This window comes from Ranitomeya imitator, chromosome 1 (assembly GCF_032444005.1).
Source record: "Ranitomeya imitator isolate aRanImi1 chromosome 1, aRanImi1.pri, whole genome shotgun sequence".
NCBI lineage: Eukaryota > Metazoa > Chordata > Amphibia > Anura > Dendrobatidae > Ranitomeya > Ranitomeya imitator.
In genome coordinates this window covers 566,675,519-566,695,651 of record NC_091282.1, presented here as the reverse complement: position 1 = coordinate 566,695,651, position 20,133 = coordinate 566,675,519, and the positions used below count along the sequence as shown (strand labels likewise).

At 44.2% G+C, this 20,133-nt stretch overlaps 1 protein-coding gene across 7 annotated transcripts in view; it reads right to left on the bottom strand.

Moving 5' to 3' along the window:
- PTPRS (protein tyrosine phosphatase receptor type S) overlaps positions 1 to 20,133 on the bottom strand; it is a 715,207-nt gene that overhangs the window by 233,595 nt on the left and 461,479 nt on the right. For 6 of the 7 annotated variants that reach the window (XM_069767783.1, XM_069767782.1, XM_069767785.1 and 3 more), the window contains one exon: positions 15,562 to 15,679. The exons of the other annotated variant lie outside the window; for it this stretch is intronic. In XM_069767783.1, the coding sequence (XP_069623884.1) occupies positions 15,562 to 15,679 (118 nt within the window). The remainder of the gene's footprint in view (positions 1 to 15,561; positions 15,680 to 20,133) is intronic. 7 annotated transcript variants of the gene reach the window in all.

Sequence of the window (20,133 nt, the reverse complement as noted above, 5' to 3'; positions counted from 1 at the left end):
TTGAACCCCCAGGTGCTTCACAAATTGATCCGTAAAAATGAAAAAGTACTTTTTTTTCACAAAAAAATTATTTTAGCCTCAATTTTTTCATTTTAACATGGACAACAGGATAAAATGGATCCTAAAATTTGTTTGGCAATTTCTCCTGAGTACACTGATACCTCATATGTGGGGGTAAACCACTGTTTGGGCACATGGTAAGGCTCGGAAGGGAAGGAGCGCCATTTGACTTTTTGAATGAAAAATTATCTCCATCGTTAGCGGACACCATGTCGCGTTTGGAGAGCTCCTGTGTGCCTAAACATTGGCGCTCCCCCACAAGTGACCCCATTTTGGAAACTAGACCCCCCAAGGAACTTATCTAGATGTGTGGTGAGGACTTTGAACCCCCAAGTGCTTCACAGAAGTTTATAACGCAGAGCCATGAAAATAAAAAAAAAAATATTTTCTCAAAAATGATATTTTAGCCTGCAATTTTTTATTTTCCCAAGGGTAACAGGAGAAATTTGACCCCAAAAGTTGTTGTCCAGTTTCTCCTGAGTACGCTGATACCCCATATGTGGTGGTAAACCACTGTTTGGGCACACGGCAGGGCTCGGAAGGGAAGGCACGCCATTTGGCTTTTTAAATGGAAAATTAGCTCCAATCATTAGCGGACACCATGTCACGTTTGGAGAGCCCCTGTGTGCCTAAACATTAGAGATCCCCCAGAAATGACCCCATTTTGGAAACTAGTCCACCAAAGGAACTAATCTAGATGTGTGGTGAGGACTTTGAACCCCCAAGTGCTTCACAGAAGCTTATAACGCAGAGCCATGAAAATAAAAAAAAACAATTATTTTCTCAAAAATGATCTTTTAGCCTGCAATTTTTTATTTTCCCAAGGGTAACAGGAGAAATTTGACCCCAAAAGTTGTTGACCAGTTTCTCCTGAGTACGCTGATACCCCATATGTGGGGGTAAACCACTGTTTGGGCGCACGGCAGGGCTCGGAAGGGAAGGCACGCCATTTGGCTTTTTAAATGGAAATTTAGCTCCAATCATTAGCGGACACCATGTCACGTTTGGAGAGCCCCTGTGTGCCTAAACATTGGAGATCCCCCAGAAATGACCCCATTTTGGAAACTAGTCCACCAAAGGAACTAATCTAGATGTGTGGTGAGGACTTTGAACCCCCAAGTGCTTCACAGAAGTTTATAACGCAGAGCCATGAAAATAAAAATAAAAAATTATTTTCTCAAAAATGATCTTTTAGCCTGCAATTTTTTATTTTCCCAAGAGTAACAGGAGAAATTTGACCCCAAAAGTTGTTGTCCAGTTTCTCCTGAGTACGCTGATACCCCATATGTGGGGATAAACCACTGTTTGGGCACATGCCGGGGCCCGGAAGTGAAGTAGTGACGTTTTGAAATGCAGACTTTGATGGAATGCTCTGCGGGCGTCACGTTGCGTTTGCAGAGCCCCTGATGTGGCTAAACAGTAGAAACCCCCCACAAGTGACCCCATTTTGGAAACTAGACCCCGAAAGGAACTTATCTAGATGTGTGGTGAGCACTTTGAACCCCCAAGTGCTTCACAGAAGTTTATAATGCAGAGCCGTCAAAATAATAAATACGTTTTCTTTCCTCAAAAATAATTATTTAGCCCAGAATTTTTTAATTTTCCCAAGGGTAACAGGAGAAATTTGACCCCAATATTTGTTGTCCAGTTTCTCCTGAGTACGGTGATACCACATATGTGGGGGTAAACTACTGTTTGGGCACATGCCGGGGCTCGGAATTGAAGTAGTGACGTTTTGAAATGCAGACTTTGATGGAATGCTCTGCGGGCGTCACGTTGCGTTTGCAGAGCCCCTGATGTGGCTAAACAGTAGTAACCCCCCACAAGTGACCCCATTTTGGAAACTAGACCCCGAAAGGAACTTATCTAGATGTGTGGTGAGCACTTTGAACCCCCAAGTGCTTCATAGAAGTTTATAATGCAGAGCCGTGAAAATAATAAATACGTTTTCTTTCCTCAAAAATGATGTTTTAGCAAGCATTTTTTTATTTTTACAAGGGTAACAGGAGAAATTGGACCCCAGTAATTGTTGCGCAGTTTATCCTGAGTATGCTGGTACCCCATATGTGGCGGTAAACCACTGTTTGGGCACACGTCGGGGCTCGGAAGTGAGGGAGCACCATTTGACTTTTTGAATACGAGATTGGCTGGAATCAATGGTGGCGCCATGTTGCGTTTGGAGACCCCTGATGTGCCTAAACAGTGGAAACCCCTCAATTCTACCTCCAACACTAACCCCAACACACCCCTAACTCTAATCCCAACTGTAGCCATAACCCTAATCACAACCCTAACCACAACCCTAATTCCAACCCTGACCCTAAGGCTATGTGCCCACGTTGCGGATTCGTGTGAGATTTTTCATCATCATTTTTGAAAAATCCGAGGGTAAAAGGCACTGCGTTTTACCTGCGGATTTTCCCCGGATTTCCAGTGGTTTTTGTGCGGATTTCACCTGCGGATTCCTATTGAGGAACAGGTGTAAAACGCTGCGGAATCCGCACAAAAAATTGACATGCTGCGGAAAATACAACGCAGCGTTTCCACGCGGTATTTTCCGCACCATGGGCACAGCGGATTTGGTTTCCATATGTTTACATGGTACTGTAAACCTGATGGAACACTGCTGCGAATCCGCAGCCAAATCCACACCGTGTGCACATAGCCTAATTCTAAAGGTATGTGCACACGCTGCGGAAAACGCTGCGGATCCGCAGCAGTTTCCCATGAGTTTACAGTTCAATGTAAACCTATGGGAAACAAAAATCGCTGTACACATGCTGCGGAAAAACTGCACGGAAACGCAGCGGTTTACATTCCGCAGCATGTCACTTCTTTGTGCGGATTCCGCAGCGGTTTTACAACTGCTCAAATAGAAAATCGCAGTTGTAAAACCGCAGTGAAATGCGCAGAAAAAACGCGGTAAATCCGCCATAAATCCGCAGCGGTTTAGCACTGCGGATTTATCAAATCTGCAGCGGAAAAATCCGCAGAGGACCAGAATACGTGTGCACATACCGAAACCCTAACCCTAGCCCTAACCCTAGCCCTAACCCTACCCCTAAACCTACCCCTAGCCCTAACCCTACCCCTAACCCTATTCTAACATTAGTGGAAAAAAAAAATTCTTTATTTTTTTTATTGTCCCTACCTATGGGGGTGACAAAGGGGGGGGGGGGGTCATTTATTATTTTTTTTTATTTTGATCACTGAGATATAATTTATCTCAGTGATCAAAATGCACTTTGGAACGAATCTGTCGGCCGGCAGATTCGGCGGGCGCACTGCGTATGCGCCCACCATTTTGGAAGATGGCGGTGCCCGGGGAGAAGACGGACGGACCCCGGCAGGATCGGTAAGTATGATGGGGTAGGGGGGAGCACGAGGGGGATCAGAGCATGGGGGGGTGGATCGGAGCGCGGGAGGGGTGGAACGGAGCACGGGGGGTGGAACGGAGCATGGGGGGGTGGAACGGAGCACGGGGGGGTGGATCGGAGTGCATTTATTGACAACCAGACTAGCTAAAGCAGACAGCTGGGGCCTGGCATTCTCAGGCTGGTAAGGGGCCATGGATATTGCCTCCCCCCCCCCCCGCCTAAAACTAGTATCGCACAGCCACCCAGAAAAGGCACATCTATTAAATGCAACAATTCTGGCGCTTTGCCCGTTTCTTTCCACTTGTCCTCTAGCGGTGGCAAGTGAAGTAATATTTGTGAGGTTAATGTCACCTTTGTATTGTCAGGTGACATCAAGCTCACAGATTAGTAATGGAGAGGCGTCTAGACATGTATCCATTAGTAATCCTATAGTTACATCGTAATCAAAGAGGAGTAATTACTCAAAGAGAGTAATGGAGAGGCGTCTAGACATGTATCCATTAGTAATCCTATAGTTACATGTTAAATAAAGACAACAAGTATAAAGTCCTGTATTTGGAATAAAACAAAACACTTTTCCATTTTTATTTTAAAATAACAAACAGTTATATTCACCTAACACCCATTCCATTGAATCCCAGGTCTCCAAATAAACAACAGAAAAAACAACCATATCCCTCACCTATCCGTTGTTCTGTCTCAATCTGCGATCCATGTCTGGGGGATAAATAGCTTTCAACCTGGACGAAACCAAGATGCGAACAACCAAGCTGAGAACCACCGGTGAATGAGCTGCTGCAAGCGGCGCACCATCATTGACATCATGAAGGTTACCACTGGTCATTGAGGCTACGCACCCATCTGGGCTGAAGTGCGGTGACCACAGCACAGTGGGAAAAATTCACTGATGATGTCACCAGAGTTCAGTTCAGTGAGTTCACAGATCACCGTGAGCTTTTGCCCATAGACACATGGTCTTTGTAAACACCCTGATGTGCACAGACCCACATGTGTTAGATTTAAGTTCCCACAATGAGTTTTGTGTATTTTATCTGTGAAAAAAATGCAGCGTCTAAGGTTATGTGCACATGTTAAGTATTTGCAGCAGACAGTTCTGCACCAGAAATGTGTTTGTTGGCAGAGAAAACGCTGATTTTTGCCATGTCTTTGATGCGCTTTATTACTCATTCATTTAACTATATGAAAAACTGCTTCAAATCTACAAGGATGTGTGCATGAGATTTCAGAAATCTGATACACTGTGCTGGCGCGCGTGCAGCCCCGGACATCTAAGGGCATCACAGACCTGTTATTGCTGAGCGCCACTTGTCCCTCTAAGAAGCTGGACGCGGACCGCGGGGGGTCGCGTAGCTAGTTAGCATGCCGGAGTCTCGTTCGTTATTGGAATTAACCAGACAAATCGCTCCACCAACTAAAAACAGCCATGCACCATAAATAGCAATAAAGTTTTGCTAAGCCAAATACCAGGAAATATAAAAAACAAAGCAGCTTTATGTAAAATGTCATGTCATATATTATGTCATATACCAAGAGACAAAATACTGCATTAAAAATATGATAAAAACACAGATAAATGCAAGTAACTTACGGTAATAGGTGAAGAAATGCTACAGGAATTCTGCAACATCAAACAATAACCAAAAGCTCATGGAGAGTAGCCTGAGTGTACATTTGCTCTGCTAGTGTTTCCTATTGTTCTGACCTTGGCCCATAGTTGATAAATATGGAGAGGCATAAGTTGAAGCGAGTATACAGAAGATTTGGCACAAATTATGCCACTCTTGAATAATGTGAGCCCATATCTAGATATGCAGAAACATGTTACAGTGGATGAGATGTGTTTAAAGTGGACAGCACAATATCAACTGCTCACATTGTTAAATTGATTTGTTTGACCTAATGAGACTGCTGTATATACTTTGAAAATCTATGCAAGAATCTCTGGACAATCATGATAAATTAAGATGGGCATTTTTGAGTCCAGCTCTAGTATGAAATAACACAAGAGTGCAAGTCTATACAGTCTGCACCCATTCAGCCTGACAGCTGCAGCTTTTACTGAGCTGTGAGAGATCTTAGCAGCAGGAGGGTTCTCGAGGAGCAGTCCATTAAGCTAGGAGAGTGATGGTTGATTTAAACTTTCATAAATCATTATGCAGCTATTCTAACATGGATTTTCAAACTAAGTACATCAGTTGCAGCAGACCGAAGAGATGTGTTTCGCAGTGTATGCAGTTTGAATTATGAAATCTGATCAAAAAATCTATTGTAAATACAAAAATATATAACGCACAATGATATGCAGAATAAAATAAAGACAAAAGTATAACACTGTATGTGTTGTTAAAGATAGCTAAGCTTGAATTACATTAATTTAAATAGTTTTTAATACTCGAAGTCTTAAATAAACATAGTTGAAGATAACTTGCCAATACTTGTCAATACTTGCTTTTGTGCTGCTCACTCCAAAAATTGTAAAATCATGCCTAGGGATCTTTTCTTAATCAACCATTAACAAACAAATCATCTGTAGTTATATTTATGATGCTGGGTTACCTAGCATATTCTTAGTGTAACTTTTAAAATATATATCACACACTTAGGCTACGTTCACATTTGCGTTGTGCGGCGCTGCGTCGGCGACGCAACGCACAACGCAAATGTGAACACATGCACAAACGCTGTGTTTTGCGACGCATGCGTCGCTTATTGCATGGTTTTGGGCGCAGGAAAAACTGCATCATGCAGCGTTCCCTGCACCCTGACGCATGCACTGCAGCGACGCATGCATCGCAAAATGCAAATGCAATGCATGTCCATGCTCTCCATGTTAAATATAGGGGCGCATGGCGCGTGCGTAGCCGCGGCTGCGCCCGACGCAGCCAGGAACGGCGCAAATGTGAACGTAGCCTTAGGTCTCTCATTTAGATGTCCGATTTTCACATTATGTGTTCTTTTCCACAAATAGAACATGTCAAGATTTGAACCCAACAGTTCTTGTGCGCCAGGTGGCAGCTCTACCATAATCTATTCAGCTCACTGGACAGTTCCTTGCTAAACCTGATAATAGTATCTGTGTTGTTCCTGATGTCTCCAACCTGAGTTCCTGATGTCTCTACCCCAAGTTCCTGATTGTCTCACCTTGTGATCTCCTTACTGAACACCCTACTTGAACCTGGCAATGCACTTCCTTCATTACGAGACTATTGAGCGCCCAGCCTTTAGTCTAGGTTCTTCTCACCAGCTGCTTATCCGCAAGATCCTACTGCTGCTCTGTGTACCAACCTCTGGCTATATTCTGACATTACCTGCTTATTCTCCCAACTATACTGCTGCTCCGTGTATCCATGAACTGACCTCTGGCTATATCCTGACTGCGATTACTGCTTATCCTCAAGATCCTACTGCTGCTCCATGTACCGACCTGTGGCTATATTCTGATGACACTACCTGCCGTGTACCGACCTCTGGCTATATCCTGACTACGATAACTGCTTATCCTCAAGATCCTACTGCTGCTCCATGTACCGACCTCTGGCTATATCCTGACGATACTACCTGCCATGTACCGACCTCTGGCTATATCCTGACTACGATTACTGCTTATCCTCAAGATGCTACTGCTTCTCCATGTACCGACCTCTGGCTATATCCTGACGACACTACCTGCCGTGTACCGACCTCTGGCTATATCCTGACTGCGATTACTGTTATGACCTGGTCGTCAGGACAATAATGGACCTGGTGGTTAAGAGCACACGGAATGACCTGATAGTTACTGATAATAAGGACGAGCTCTGGGACGTGGGAACCCTGCTGACCGCAATCCCTAAACCTATCAAACACACTAAAAATAGCCGTGGATTGCGCCTAACGCTCCCTATGCAACTCGGCACAGCCTAAGAAACTAGCTAGCCCTGAAGATAGAAAAATAAAGCCTACCTTGCCTCAGAGAAATTCCCCAAAGGAAAAGGCAGCCCCACACATATAATGACTGTGAGTAAAGATGAAAATACAAACACAGAGATGAAATAGATTTAGCAAAGTGAGGCCCGACTTACTGAACAGACCGAGGATAGGAAAGGTTACTTTGCGGTCAGCACAAAAACCTACAAAAAGACCACGCAGAGGGCGCAAAAAGACCCTCCGCACCGACTCACGGTGCGGAGGCGCCCCCTCTGCGTCCCAGAGCTTCCAGCAAGCAAGACAACAAATTAAATAGCAAGCTGGACAGAAAAATAGCAAACCAAAGAGATACAAGCTGGAACTTAGCTTCTGATGGGAAGACAGGTCACAAGAACGATCCAGGAGTGAATAGACCAATACTGGAACATAGACAGGTGGCATGGAGCAAAGATCTAAGTGGAGTTAAATAGAGCAGCAGCTAACGAATTAACCTAGTCACCTGTGAAACTCAGAAACACCCACCAGAGGAAGTCCATGGACAGAACCAGCCGAAGTACCATTCATGACCACAGGAGGGAGCCCGACAACAGAATTCACAACAGTACCCCCCCCCCCTTGAGGAGGGGTCACCGAACCCTCACCAGAGCCCCCAGGCCGACCAGGATGAGCCAAATGAAAGGCACGAACCAGATCGGCAGCATGAACATCAGAGGCAAAAACCCAGGAATTATCTTCCTGACCATAACCCTTCCACTTGACCAGGTACTGGAGTTTCCATCTAGAAACACGAGAATCCAAAATCTTCTCCACCACATACTCCAACTCCCCCTCAACTAACACCGGGGCAGGAGGATCAACGGATGGAACCACAGGCGCCACGTATCTCCGCAATAACGACCTATGGAACACATTATGGATGGCAAAAGAAGCAGGAAGGGCCAAACGAAATGACACAGGATTGATAACCTCAGAAATCTTATACGGACCAATGAAACGAGGCTTAAACTTAGGAGAGGAAACCTTCATAGGAACATAACGAGACGACAACCAAACCAAATCCCCAACACGAAGTCGGGGACCCACACAGCGCCGGCGGTTAGCGAAACGTTGAGCCTTCTCCTGGGACAATGTCAAATTGTCCACCACATGAGTCCAAATCTGCTGCAACCTGTCCACCACAGTATCTACACCAGGACAGTCTGAAGACTCAACCTGCCCTGAAGAGAAACGAGGATGGAAACCAGAATTGCAGAAAAACGGCGAAACCAAAGTAGCCGAGCTGGCCCGATTATTAAGGGCGAACTCAGCCAACGGCAAAAAGGACACCCAATCATCCTGATCAGCAGAAACAAAGCATCTCAGATATGTTTCCAAAGTTTGATTAGTTCGTTCGGTTTGGCCATTTGTCTGAGGATGGAAAGCCGAGGAAAAAGACAAATCAATGCCCATCCTAGCACAAAAGGATCGCCAAAACCTTGAAACAAACTGGGAACCTCTGTCAGAAACGATGTTCTCCGGGATACCATGTAAACGAACCACATGCTGGAAAAATAATGGCACCAAATCAGAGGAGGAAGGCAATTTAGACAAAGGTACCAAATGGACCATCTTAGAAAAGCGATCACAAACCACCCAAATGACCGACATCTTTTGAGAGACGGAGAGATCCGAAATAAAATCCATAGAAATATGCGTCCAGGGCCTCTTCGGGACCGGCAAGGGCAAAAGCAACCCACTGGCACGAGAACAGCAGGGCTTAGCCCGAGCACAAGTCCCACAGGACTGCACAAAAGAACGCACATCCCGCGACAAAGACGGCCACCAGAAGGATCTAGCCACCAAATCTCTGGTACCAAAGATTCCAGGATGCCCAGCCAACACTGAACAATGAATCTCAGAGATAACTCTACTAGTCCATCTATCAGGGACAAACAGATTCTCCGCTGGGCAACGGTCAGGTCTATCAGCGTGAAATTTTTGCAGCACCCGCCGCAAATCAGGGGAGATGGCAGACAAAATTACCCCCTCTTTGAGAATACCCGCCGGCTCAGGAACACCCGGAGAGTCAGGCACAAAACTCCTTGACAGGGCATCAGCCTTCACATTCTTAGAGCCCGGAAGGTACGAAACCACAAAATCAAAACGGGAGAAAAATAATGACCATCGAGCCTGTCTCGGATTCAACCGTTTGGCAGACTCAAGATAAGTCAAATTCTTGTGATCTGTCAAGACCACCACGCGATGCTTGGCTCCTTCCAGCCAATGACGCAACTCCTCGAATGCCCACTTCATGGCCAACAATTCACGATTACCAACATCATAGTTACGCTCAGCAGGCGAAAACTTTCTAGAAAAGAAAGCACATGGCTTCATCACCGAGCCCTCAGAACTTCTTTGCGACAAAACAGCCCCTGCTCCAATCTCAGAAGCATCAACCTCAACCTGAAACGGAAGCGAAACATCTGGCTGGCACAACACAGGGGCAGAAGAAAAACAACGCTTCAACTCCTGAAAAACCTCTACAGCCGCAGAAGACCAATTGACCACATCAGCACCCTTCTTGGTCAAATCAGTCAACGGTTTAGCAACAGTAGAAAAATTAGCGATGAAGCGCCGATAAAAATTAGCAAAGCCCAGGAACTTTTGCAGGCTCTTCACAGATGTCGGCTGAGTCCAATCGTAAATGGCCTGGACTTTAGCAGGGTCCATCTCGATAGTAGAAGGGGAAAAAATGAACCCCTAAAATGAAACCTTCTGAACTCCAAAGAGACACTTTGACCCCTTCACAAACAAGGAATTCGCACGAAGGACCTGGAACACCATTCTGACCTGCTTCACATGAGACTCCCAATCATCCGAAAAGACCAAAATATCATCCAAATACACAATCAGGAATCTATCCAGGGACTCTCGGAAGATGTCATGCATAAAGGACTGAAACACTGATGGAGCATTGGAAAGCCCAAATGGCATAACCAGGTACTCAAAATGGCCCTCGGGCGTATTAAATGCTGTTTTCCATTCATCGCCTTGTTTAATACGCACAAGATTATACGCCCCTCGAAGATCTATCTTGGTGAACCAACTAGCCCCTTTAATACGAGCAAACAAATCAGACAGCAACGGCAAAGGATACTGAAATTTGACTGTAATTTTATTAAGAAGGCGGTAATCAATACAAGGTCTCAAAGAACCATCCTTCTTGGCCACAAAAAAGAACCCTGCTCCTAACGGTGATGACGACGGGCGAATATGGCCTTTCTCCAAGGATTCCTTTATATAACTCCGCATAGCGGCGTGTTCTGGCACAGATAAATTGAACAATCGGCCCTTAGGAAACTTACTACCAGGAATCAAATCAATTGCACAATCGCAATCCCTATGAGGAGGTAGGGCACTGGCTTTGGGCTCATCAAATACATCCCGATAATAGGACAAAAACTCTGGAACTTCAGAAGGAGTGGAAGACGAAATAGACAAAAATGGAACATCACCATGTACCCCCTGGCAACACCAGCTGGACACAGACATAGATTTCCAGTCCAATACTGGATTATGAACCTGTAGCCATGGCAACCCCAAAACGACCACATCATGCAGATTATGCAACACCAGAAAGTGGATATCCTCCTGATGTGCAGGAGCCATGCACATGGTCAATTGGGTCCAATACTGAGGCTTATTCTTGGCCAAAGGCGTAGCATCAATTCCTCTCAATGGAATAGGATACTGCAAGGGCTCCAAGAAAAAACCACAGCGCCTAGCATACTCCAAGTCCATCAAATTCAGGGCAGCGCCGGAATCCACAAATGCCATAACAGAATAGGATGACAAAGAGCAAATCAGAGTAACAGACAATAGAAATTTAGACTGTACCGTACCAATGGTGTCAGACCTAGCGAACCGCTTAGTGCGCTTAGAACAATCGGAGATAGCATGAGTGGAATCACCACAGTAAAAACATAGCCCATTCCGACGTCTGTGTTCTTGCCGTTCAGCTCTGGTCAAAGTCCTATCACATTGCATAGGCTCAGGCCCATGCTCAGATAGTACCGCCAAATGGTGCACAGCTTTACGCTCACGCAAGCGTCGATCGATCTGAATGGCCAAGGACATAGACTCATTCAGACCAGCAGGCATGGGAAACCCCACCATGACATCCTTAAGGGCTTCAGAGAGACCCTTTCTGAAGATTGCTGCCAGGGAACATTCATTCCACTGAGTGAGCACAGACCACGTTCTAAACTTCTGACAATATATCTCCGCTTCATCCTGACCCTGACACAGAGTCAGCAAGATTTTCTCTGCCTGATCCACTGAATTAGGTTCGTCATAAAGCAATCCAAGCGCCAGGAAAAACGCATCAACATCACGCAATGCCGGATCTCCTGGCGCAAGGGAAAATGCCCAGTCTTGAGGGTCACCACGTAACAAAGAAATAATGATCTTTACTTGTTGAACAGGGTCACCTGAGGAGCGAGGTTTCAAGGCAAGAAACAATTTACAATTATTTTTGAAATTCAAGAACTTAGATCTATCACCAAAAAACACATCAGGAATTGGAATCCTAGGCTCTGACATCGGATTCTGAACCACAAAATCTTGAATGTTTTGTATCCTTGTAGTGAGATTATCCATCCAAGAGGACCGACCTTGAATGTCCATGTTTGCACCAGTGTCCTGAACCACCCAGAGGTAAAGGGGAAAATAGAGACAAAACACACTGCAAAGAAAAAAAAAATGGTCTCAGAACTTCTCTTATCCCTCTATTGAGATGCATTAGTACTTTTGGCCACCTGTACTGTTATGACCTGGTGGTCAGGACAATAATGGACCTGGTGGTTAAGAGCACACGGAATGACCTGATAGTTACTGATAATAAGTACGAGCTCTGGGACGTGGGAACTCTGCTGACCGCAATCCCTAAACTTATCAAACACACTAGAAATAGCCGTGGATTGCGCCTAACGCTCCCTATGCAACTCGGCACAGCCTAAGAAACTAGCTAGCCCTGAAGATAGAAAAATAAAGCCTACCTTGCCTCAGAGAAATTCCCCAAAGGAAAAGGCAGCCCCACACATATAATGACTGTGAGTAAAGATGAAAATACAAACACAGAGATTAAATAGATTTAGCAAAGTGAGGCCCGACTTACTGAACAGACCGAGGATAGGAAAGGTTACTTTGCGGTCAGCACAAAAACCTACAAAAAGACCACGCAGAGGGCGCAAAAAGACCCTCCGCACCGACTCACGGTGCGGAGGCGCTCCCTCTGCGTCCCAGAGCTTCCAGCAAGCAAGACAACAAATTAAATAGCAAGCTGGACAGAAAAATAGCAAACCAAAGAGATACAAGCTGGAACTTAGCTTCTGATGGGAAGACAGGTCACAAGAACGATCCAGGAGTGAACAGACCAATACTGGAACATAGACAGGTGGCATGGAGCAAAGATCTAAGTGGAGTTAAATAGAGCAGCAGCTAACGAATTAACCTAGTCACCTGTGAAACTCAGAAACACCCACCAGAGGAAGTCCATGGACAGAACCAGCCGAAGTACCATTCATGACCACAGGAGGGAGCCCGACAACAGAATTCACAACAGATTACTGCTTATCCTCAAGATCCTTCTGCTGCTCCATGTACCGACCTCTGGCTATATCCTGACGACACTACCTGCTCTTTACCGACCTCTGGCTATATCCTGACTACGATTACTGCTTATCCTCAAGATGCTACTGCTGCTCCATGTACCGACCTCTGGCTATATCCTGACGATACTACCTGCCATGTCAAAATAGAAAAAGTAGGCGCGCGGGGACCCGTTGAAGTGCCGTAGAGCACGAAACGATTGTTGTCCGTGGCTGACTCTATCCCTCCCTGCTATCCGTTTGTTTATATGTCCTAATAAAGTGATATTCACCGCAACAGGGTAAGTGCGCGCCTACTTTTTCTATTTTGCCATTGGATTCTGTATACATTTTTTCTGGCAGCAGCACCCCGTTGATTCAGGTGTAAAGGATTCATACAGCCAGTATCACTTTCTGTGGTGCTAGACCGATAATATAATACGGTCATTGAGTTTGACCTTTGAGCAGTGCGGATGTGTGTTTTTTCTACTATTAGACTACCTGCCATGTACCGACCTCTGGCTATATCCTGACTACAATTACTGCTTATCCTCAAGATGCTACTGCTTCTCCATGTACCGACCTCTGGCTATATCCTGACGACACTACCTGCCGTGCACCGACCTCTGGCTGTATCCTGACTGCGATTACTGCTTATCCTCAAGATCCTTCTGCTGCTCCATGTACCGACCTCTGGCTATATCCTGACGACACTACCTGCTGTGTACCGACCTCTGGCTATATCCTGACTATGATTACTGCTTATCCTCAAGATCCTACAGCTGCTTCATGTACCGACTTCTGGCTATATCATGACTACGATTACTGCTTATCCTCAAGATCCTATTGCTGCTCTGTGTATCCATGTACCAACCTCTGGCTATATTCTGACTAATATTAGGGCTTATCCTCAAGATCCTACTGCTGCTCCATGTACCGACCTCTGGCTATATCCTGACGACACTACCTGCCGTTGCTGCTCCTAGTGGTTGCAATATCACTACTGAAAATCACAGAATTACACTGATAACACCCATGTGCTGTCCGTGATTAACATTGCAGTGGGTAGGGTAAGCTTTGCAAGTTATTTATTTTTCGAATTTATGAAAATCTTTCATGAAGTAGTGATGGTAAAACACTGTACTTATTCTTATCAGTATTGCAGCACTCGCTGCACCTGTCTGACACCTTCAATATTTTGCTCTTTATCCCATTGCTGGGCCTCCTGCACATTCCTCTGATGAGTCTTCTCTGACTAAATGCGTCAATCGGGACACGGACGGAATGTTGCACTTATTATACGGACTACAGAAATGGACCTTTTAATTACCTGTCCTCTGCTGAGACGATCATGTAATGATGAGTTGGGGGAGATCTATCTCATTCTTGTTTCTACTGTATTAGCCATATGAAGTCTTCTATTAATACTGGTGCTAAACCACAGTGTTTGTGATCTGACAATTATTTTCTATCACATTTTGAGGTTCTCTTTGTACTTATGGTCCCTGTTACACCTGATATTGCACTGGGGATGTATACACCATATAGCTCTATATGTCTATGGTCCCTATTACATCCTAATAGTGCATTGGGGCTGTATGCAATATATGGATGTATACCAAGAAATTTGCTCTACTTTGGACTCTATTATTGTGTGATTGTTGAATACCATATGGCCATTACCCACTTTGGGAATTTTACTACTGCTGTTCACTCCCCATTTTGTAGATAACAGTACATAAATAGTATCTAATCAATTCTAAGGTTCAAGTTCAGGTTCAGGTGTGTGGATATTATGGAGGTGTGCCTGTACTCTTTATCTTTTTATTAAAAGCTATGTATTAACTCTCTTACATTGTTGTTCTGTATATTCATACTGAGAGATTAGTTTGTCTATCCCAAACTATTGGAGCATTGATCATTATTGCTAACAACTGACACACTGACCGAATACTGATGAAATTCGGACTGTTTTTGGAGTAGCAGAAAACTCATGGACATGATAGTGGCCTTTCTCATTACAGAGTTCCATATTGCCTTTGGAAGGGATACTAGCAGAAGTAAAGAGGTTGATCATGACAAGGTTTCATGAATTTGGTGCTGAGGAACCTGAGTGGCCTATATAGAGGCCTAATATCAAACCTCTGTGAACAACACTGGGATGAATTAGAACACCATTTGAAAGACAGATCTTTGCATTCTCCATTAGTGCCTGACCTCACAAATGCTGTTTTGCCTGAATGAGCTTAAATATCGTAACCATAGACACACCAAAAATCTTACAGAGGACATTATAGCCACAAAAGGAGACCTAGTCCCATGTATTTGGAATGATAAAAATAAGTTTCTAAATGTGTGCTTGTCAGGTGTCCACATGATTTAGCCATGTAGGGTAACTTTAATCTATGTACATGAAAAATGCCTTTAATATAGCTCTGCATAGCGCTCAACAGTTGCTGTAAAATTGCACCTTTCACATGCAACTTTACAATATAATACCAATATCTGGTGTCTTGGTAATTACCAGGTAGCCTTTTCCTGACATTGTTGAATAACGAATAATGGCTCACCAGCAGTCTGTGTTGTTATAACCTTTGGTTTACAACGTGCTCCATCCCCTTTCATTGTGTATGCAGCAACAGTGATAGAATAAGTCGTTTCAGGGTGAAGTCCATCAATTATCATTTCCTGTAAATCCAAAAGAAAGGAAACTTCTATCTGAATATAGGTGCATTTATATTGATACACACTAGAAATTACCTATCTGAACCCCACATGCATAAGATTAGAATAACAGAATGTTAAACATAAGAGCCAAACCTGGTTATATACAGTAAATATTTATTATATTATGATTTCTTTTTCTGATATAGCTCTAGCATATCCCACAGCGCTTTACAAACATTGTCATTACTCACTGTACCTAGTGGGATTCACAATCTAGCCTATATCCTATGGGAGGATACCAATGAACTAACCACTGAGCCGCCATTCCAACCTCAAAATTATCATTATTATCATAGACCATTATTGTCGGTTACAAAACAGACAATGCTTTATGGCCTATCATGCTCAGCACAAATGAGCAGACAAAAACAGGGTCATAACTGGTAATGAAGGCTTTTTTACCACATGAAGCAATAAGGGACTTTGGGAGGGGGAAAGTTAACTCTTTCAGCAGTTTCATTCATATGGTTGTATGGGTTAAAGTTGGTGGTCCAATCTAATGGCAGAAGACAAGCTTCACAATATTCAATTGAGTAAAAAATATTGCAACGTTTTCCTATGTTTGCCTGTTTATAGCAGCGCGATGTATTTGATACAAGGACATGAAAGATGTGATAGAGCAGACTTTCTGCTGTAACTAAAGGTGTTATACAAAATATTGCTTTAACCATGTAACAATTACAGTTATTTATTGCATAGTCCCTCACTTTAACTGACTGAGATCATTATTTATTATACACTTTATTTCATGACCAATTAAAGAGATAATATAGGTCTGAAATTCATCTCAATAGAAGAATTAGAAGTTGGTGGTTGTACATGGGAACTCATAAGTATGCATTCAAATTATGTGAACGTGCAAAGAGGCCATAATTGCATAAAGGGGTTATCCAGTCTAAGAAGAAAAGTCTGCTGCACTCTATGTGACTGCTGACTGCCGAATCTTAAGGCCTGTTTCAGACGTCCTGGTATTTCCGGTACCAGAAAAAACAGTACTGAAGATGTGTAATTCTTATGACATGTGGTAACCATGTGATGCCCATGTGCTGCATCAGTACCACATGTACCGGCACCTGGGAAGCTGCTGTACTGTTCGTGCTGTTCTCCGGCTGAAGACCGTTCTCATCACCTGTTCACCTGGCAATCAGTGGGAGCAAGGGAGAATGTTGAAAGTTATATTGAACTGATAACAGCGATAGCAGGTGAGTTCCCCTGTATTTTTGATAACCAGCCAGACAAAACTGAACCCTAAGGCTGGGTTCACATAGCGTTGCAGGCGTCCGTTAGACAGACTACGTTACACCGCGGCATAACGCGGTGTAACGCAGCCGATGTAACGCAGTGCTTTAACGCCGCCATTAATTCCTATGTCGGACGCATCGCTAGCACACGCCCACAATGGGCGTGCGCTAGCGATGTGCAGTCATTGAGTGATGGACCCTGGGACGCGGCTTGCAGCTCTATCTGCGCTAGCGCGATGGAATGTCGGCACTTGCGTTAACAGCAGCCCGTTAACGCATGTGTTGAACGGGCTGCTGTTAATGCAATGTGAACCCGGCCAAAGCTGCCGGCTTCAGCAAGGCTGGTTATCAAAAATAGAGGGGTCCCCATGCGTTTGTTAATTTATTTAAATAAATTTAAAAAATGGCTTGCGGTTACCCCCCCATTTTTGACAACGAGCCAAGCTAAAGCTGACAACTGGGGGCTGGTATTCTCAGGCTGGTAAGGGGCCATGGATATTGACCCCCACAGCCTAAAAATAGCAGCCCACTGCTTCCCATCTATTAATGCTCCAATTATGGTGCTGTTCCATGCTCTTCCCACTCGCCCTGTCGTGGTGCCAACTAGGGTTCATATTTGTAGGGTTGATGTCACCTTTGTATTGTCTGGTGGCATCAAGCCCGCGGCTTAGTAATGTAGAGGCGTATCCATTTACTAATCCTATAGTTGTATAGTAAATAAACACACAGCAAGTATAAAATCTTTTATTTGAAATAAAACAAAACACAGTTTTCCACTTTTATTTAAAAATAACAAACACAGTTATCCTCACCTAATGCCCATCCCATTGAAGCCCTCGTCTCCTGTAATAAAACAAAAATAACAATATCCCTCACCTTTTTGAAGTTCTGTCCCACACCGTAATCCATGTCTGATAAACAGTTTTCAACCTGGACGGTGCCAAGATGCGACCGTCCAGGCTAAGAACCATTGGTAGAATTAGCTGCTGTGAGCACAGCATCAGTGACTAGCGGAGACATCATCAAGGTTATCGCGGATCACTAAGGCTGTGTTCCCTGCTGGGCCCCTGAACTGTGATGACTCAGCACTGTGAGAAAGTCAGCAAGTTCACCACAGATCACCGTGGTAAATTCTCAGTGATCTGTGGTGAACTCACTGAGCTGAACTAAATTGAACTCAGTGACTTTTTCTCACGGTGCTGAGGTCACCGCAGTTCAGCCCAGCTGGGAATGCAGCCTCAGTGACCTACGGTGACTTTAATGATGTCACTGATGCTATGCTCACAGCAGTTCATTCATCAATGGTTCTCAGCCTGAACGGTCGCATTTTGGCACCATCCAGGTTGAAAACTATTAATCTCCAGACATGAATTACAGCATGGGACAGAACAAAGGACAGGTGAGGGATATAGTTGTTTTTATTTTATTTTTATTACAGGATGCGAGGGCTTCAATGGAATGGGTGTTAGGTGATTATAAATGTGTTTGTTATTTTGAAATAAAAATGGAAAAGTGTTTTGTTTTTAATGCAAATAAAAAACTTTACACTTGTAGTGTGTTTATTTACAATATAACTATAGGATTAGTAATGGATAGGCGTCATATAGATCAAAAATACAGGGGATCCCATGTCACTTTTTTATTTATTTATAGCGCAAACTGCAGCTGCCATCAGCCGCCGCCTGCTCTCACTGTCATTAGCGGCAGCAAATGTAGGCTGATGGGAGTAGTAGTCCCATCAGCTGCCGCCTGCTCTCACTGTTATCAGTTGAATATAACGCTCAACTTTCTCCCCTGCTCGCTCTGATCGAAGTTGGGATGAGAGCAGACTTCAGCACCCGGCGCCGGGAAACAGCGCTAACTGTACCACTGCTTCCCAGGTCCTGGTACATGTCACACTAATGTCATCTGTGTGTCATCGGTGTGCACGTGTGTGTGGGAGGTTTTTGGCCCGTGCTGCTGTTAAAAAATGGACATGTCAGTGTGCTTCCACATACCACGTGTCCATGGGAAAAATATGTGTGCACAGGCAAAAAGTCACAACACGTACTGGACACACTGACATCTGAAAGAGGCCTAACAGTGTTCAATTTGCAGACTGTCAAGATTACCTGGCATTCCATGTGGCATACTGATGACTTGATCACATGTATGCGATTCACAGACTTGTGGCCACATGCCACAACATTTTCTCTCCAGAAAAACTGAATGACACTAATCAGCACATGATTGTGAGTAACACATCTAATGTGTATGGTTAGCTTAAGAATCCTGACTACCCGACACTCACAGGCTGAATCTAAACCTTCTCTGTACATACACTGATGCAGAGAAAGATGCCTGACGCCTCCTTTAGAAGATGAGAAAGTGGTGGCATTATTAGATCAAAAGTCTAAGTTTCAGGTTACGAATATCTACAACTCATTACCAACAATTCCTGACATCAGTTGGTTAATCAAATGTATGAGCAAAGTAATTGGCCAACAAGCTCTATGTCAAGCTTTATATGAACAGTATTTTATTGGGAGGACCAAACTTTTTAACTAATCTCTAGTTCACAATGTGTTCCTGTGTACATAATGAGCAACAAGGGAAAAATGCAGAGAAAAGTAAACAATCCAAAGTGGCCAGAATTCTAAGTGCCATAACATGGGCACTTTGGTAAGCTCCAGCTTACCATACTGTGGTAAGCAACACCTCAGGCAAAACGGAACAGAGTAACTAAGTCTGCCTTGTAGTTGTATAAGACTAATGGGAGTATAATGTTAACATATTTGCAAAGCGTTGTGTTTTACAGGATCTTGTTGGACCCTGAAGACAATACCGCAATAAGCAGTTGAGAACAGTCAACCGGACTGATCAAAGGGGAGTCACACCTAAGCAACAGTTACACTCCAAAAGAGCTGCATCATCATGATACGTCTGAAGGACTTGTCTGGATGAATAGTCCTAGATTGATGGTTACAGAGAATTTTAAAAGGAATTATGCATATAAGGGAGCTTTATCTACACCTTCTATTAGGGTACCGTCACACAGTGGCATTTTGATCGCTACGACGGCACGATTCGTGACGTTCCAGCGATATACTTACGATCTTGCTGTGTCTGACACGCTACTGCGATCAGGGACCCCGCTGAGAATCGTACGTCGTAGCAGATCGTTTGAAACTTTCT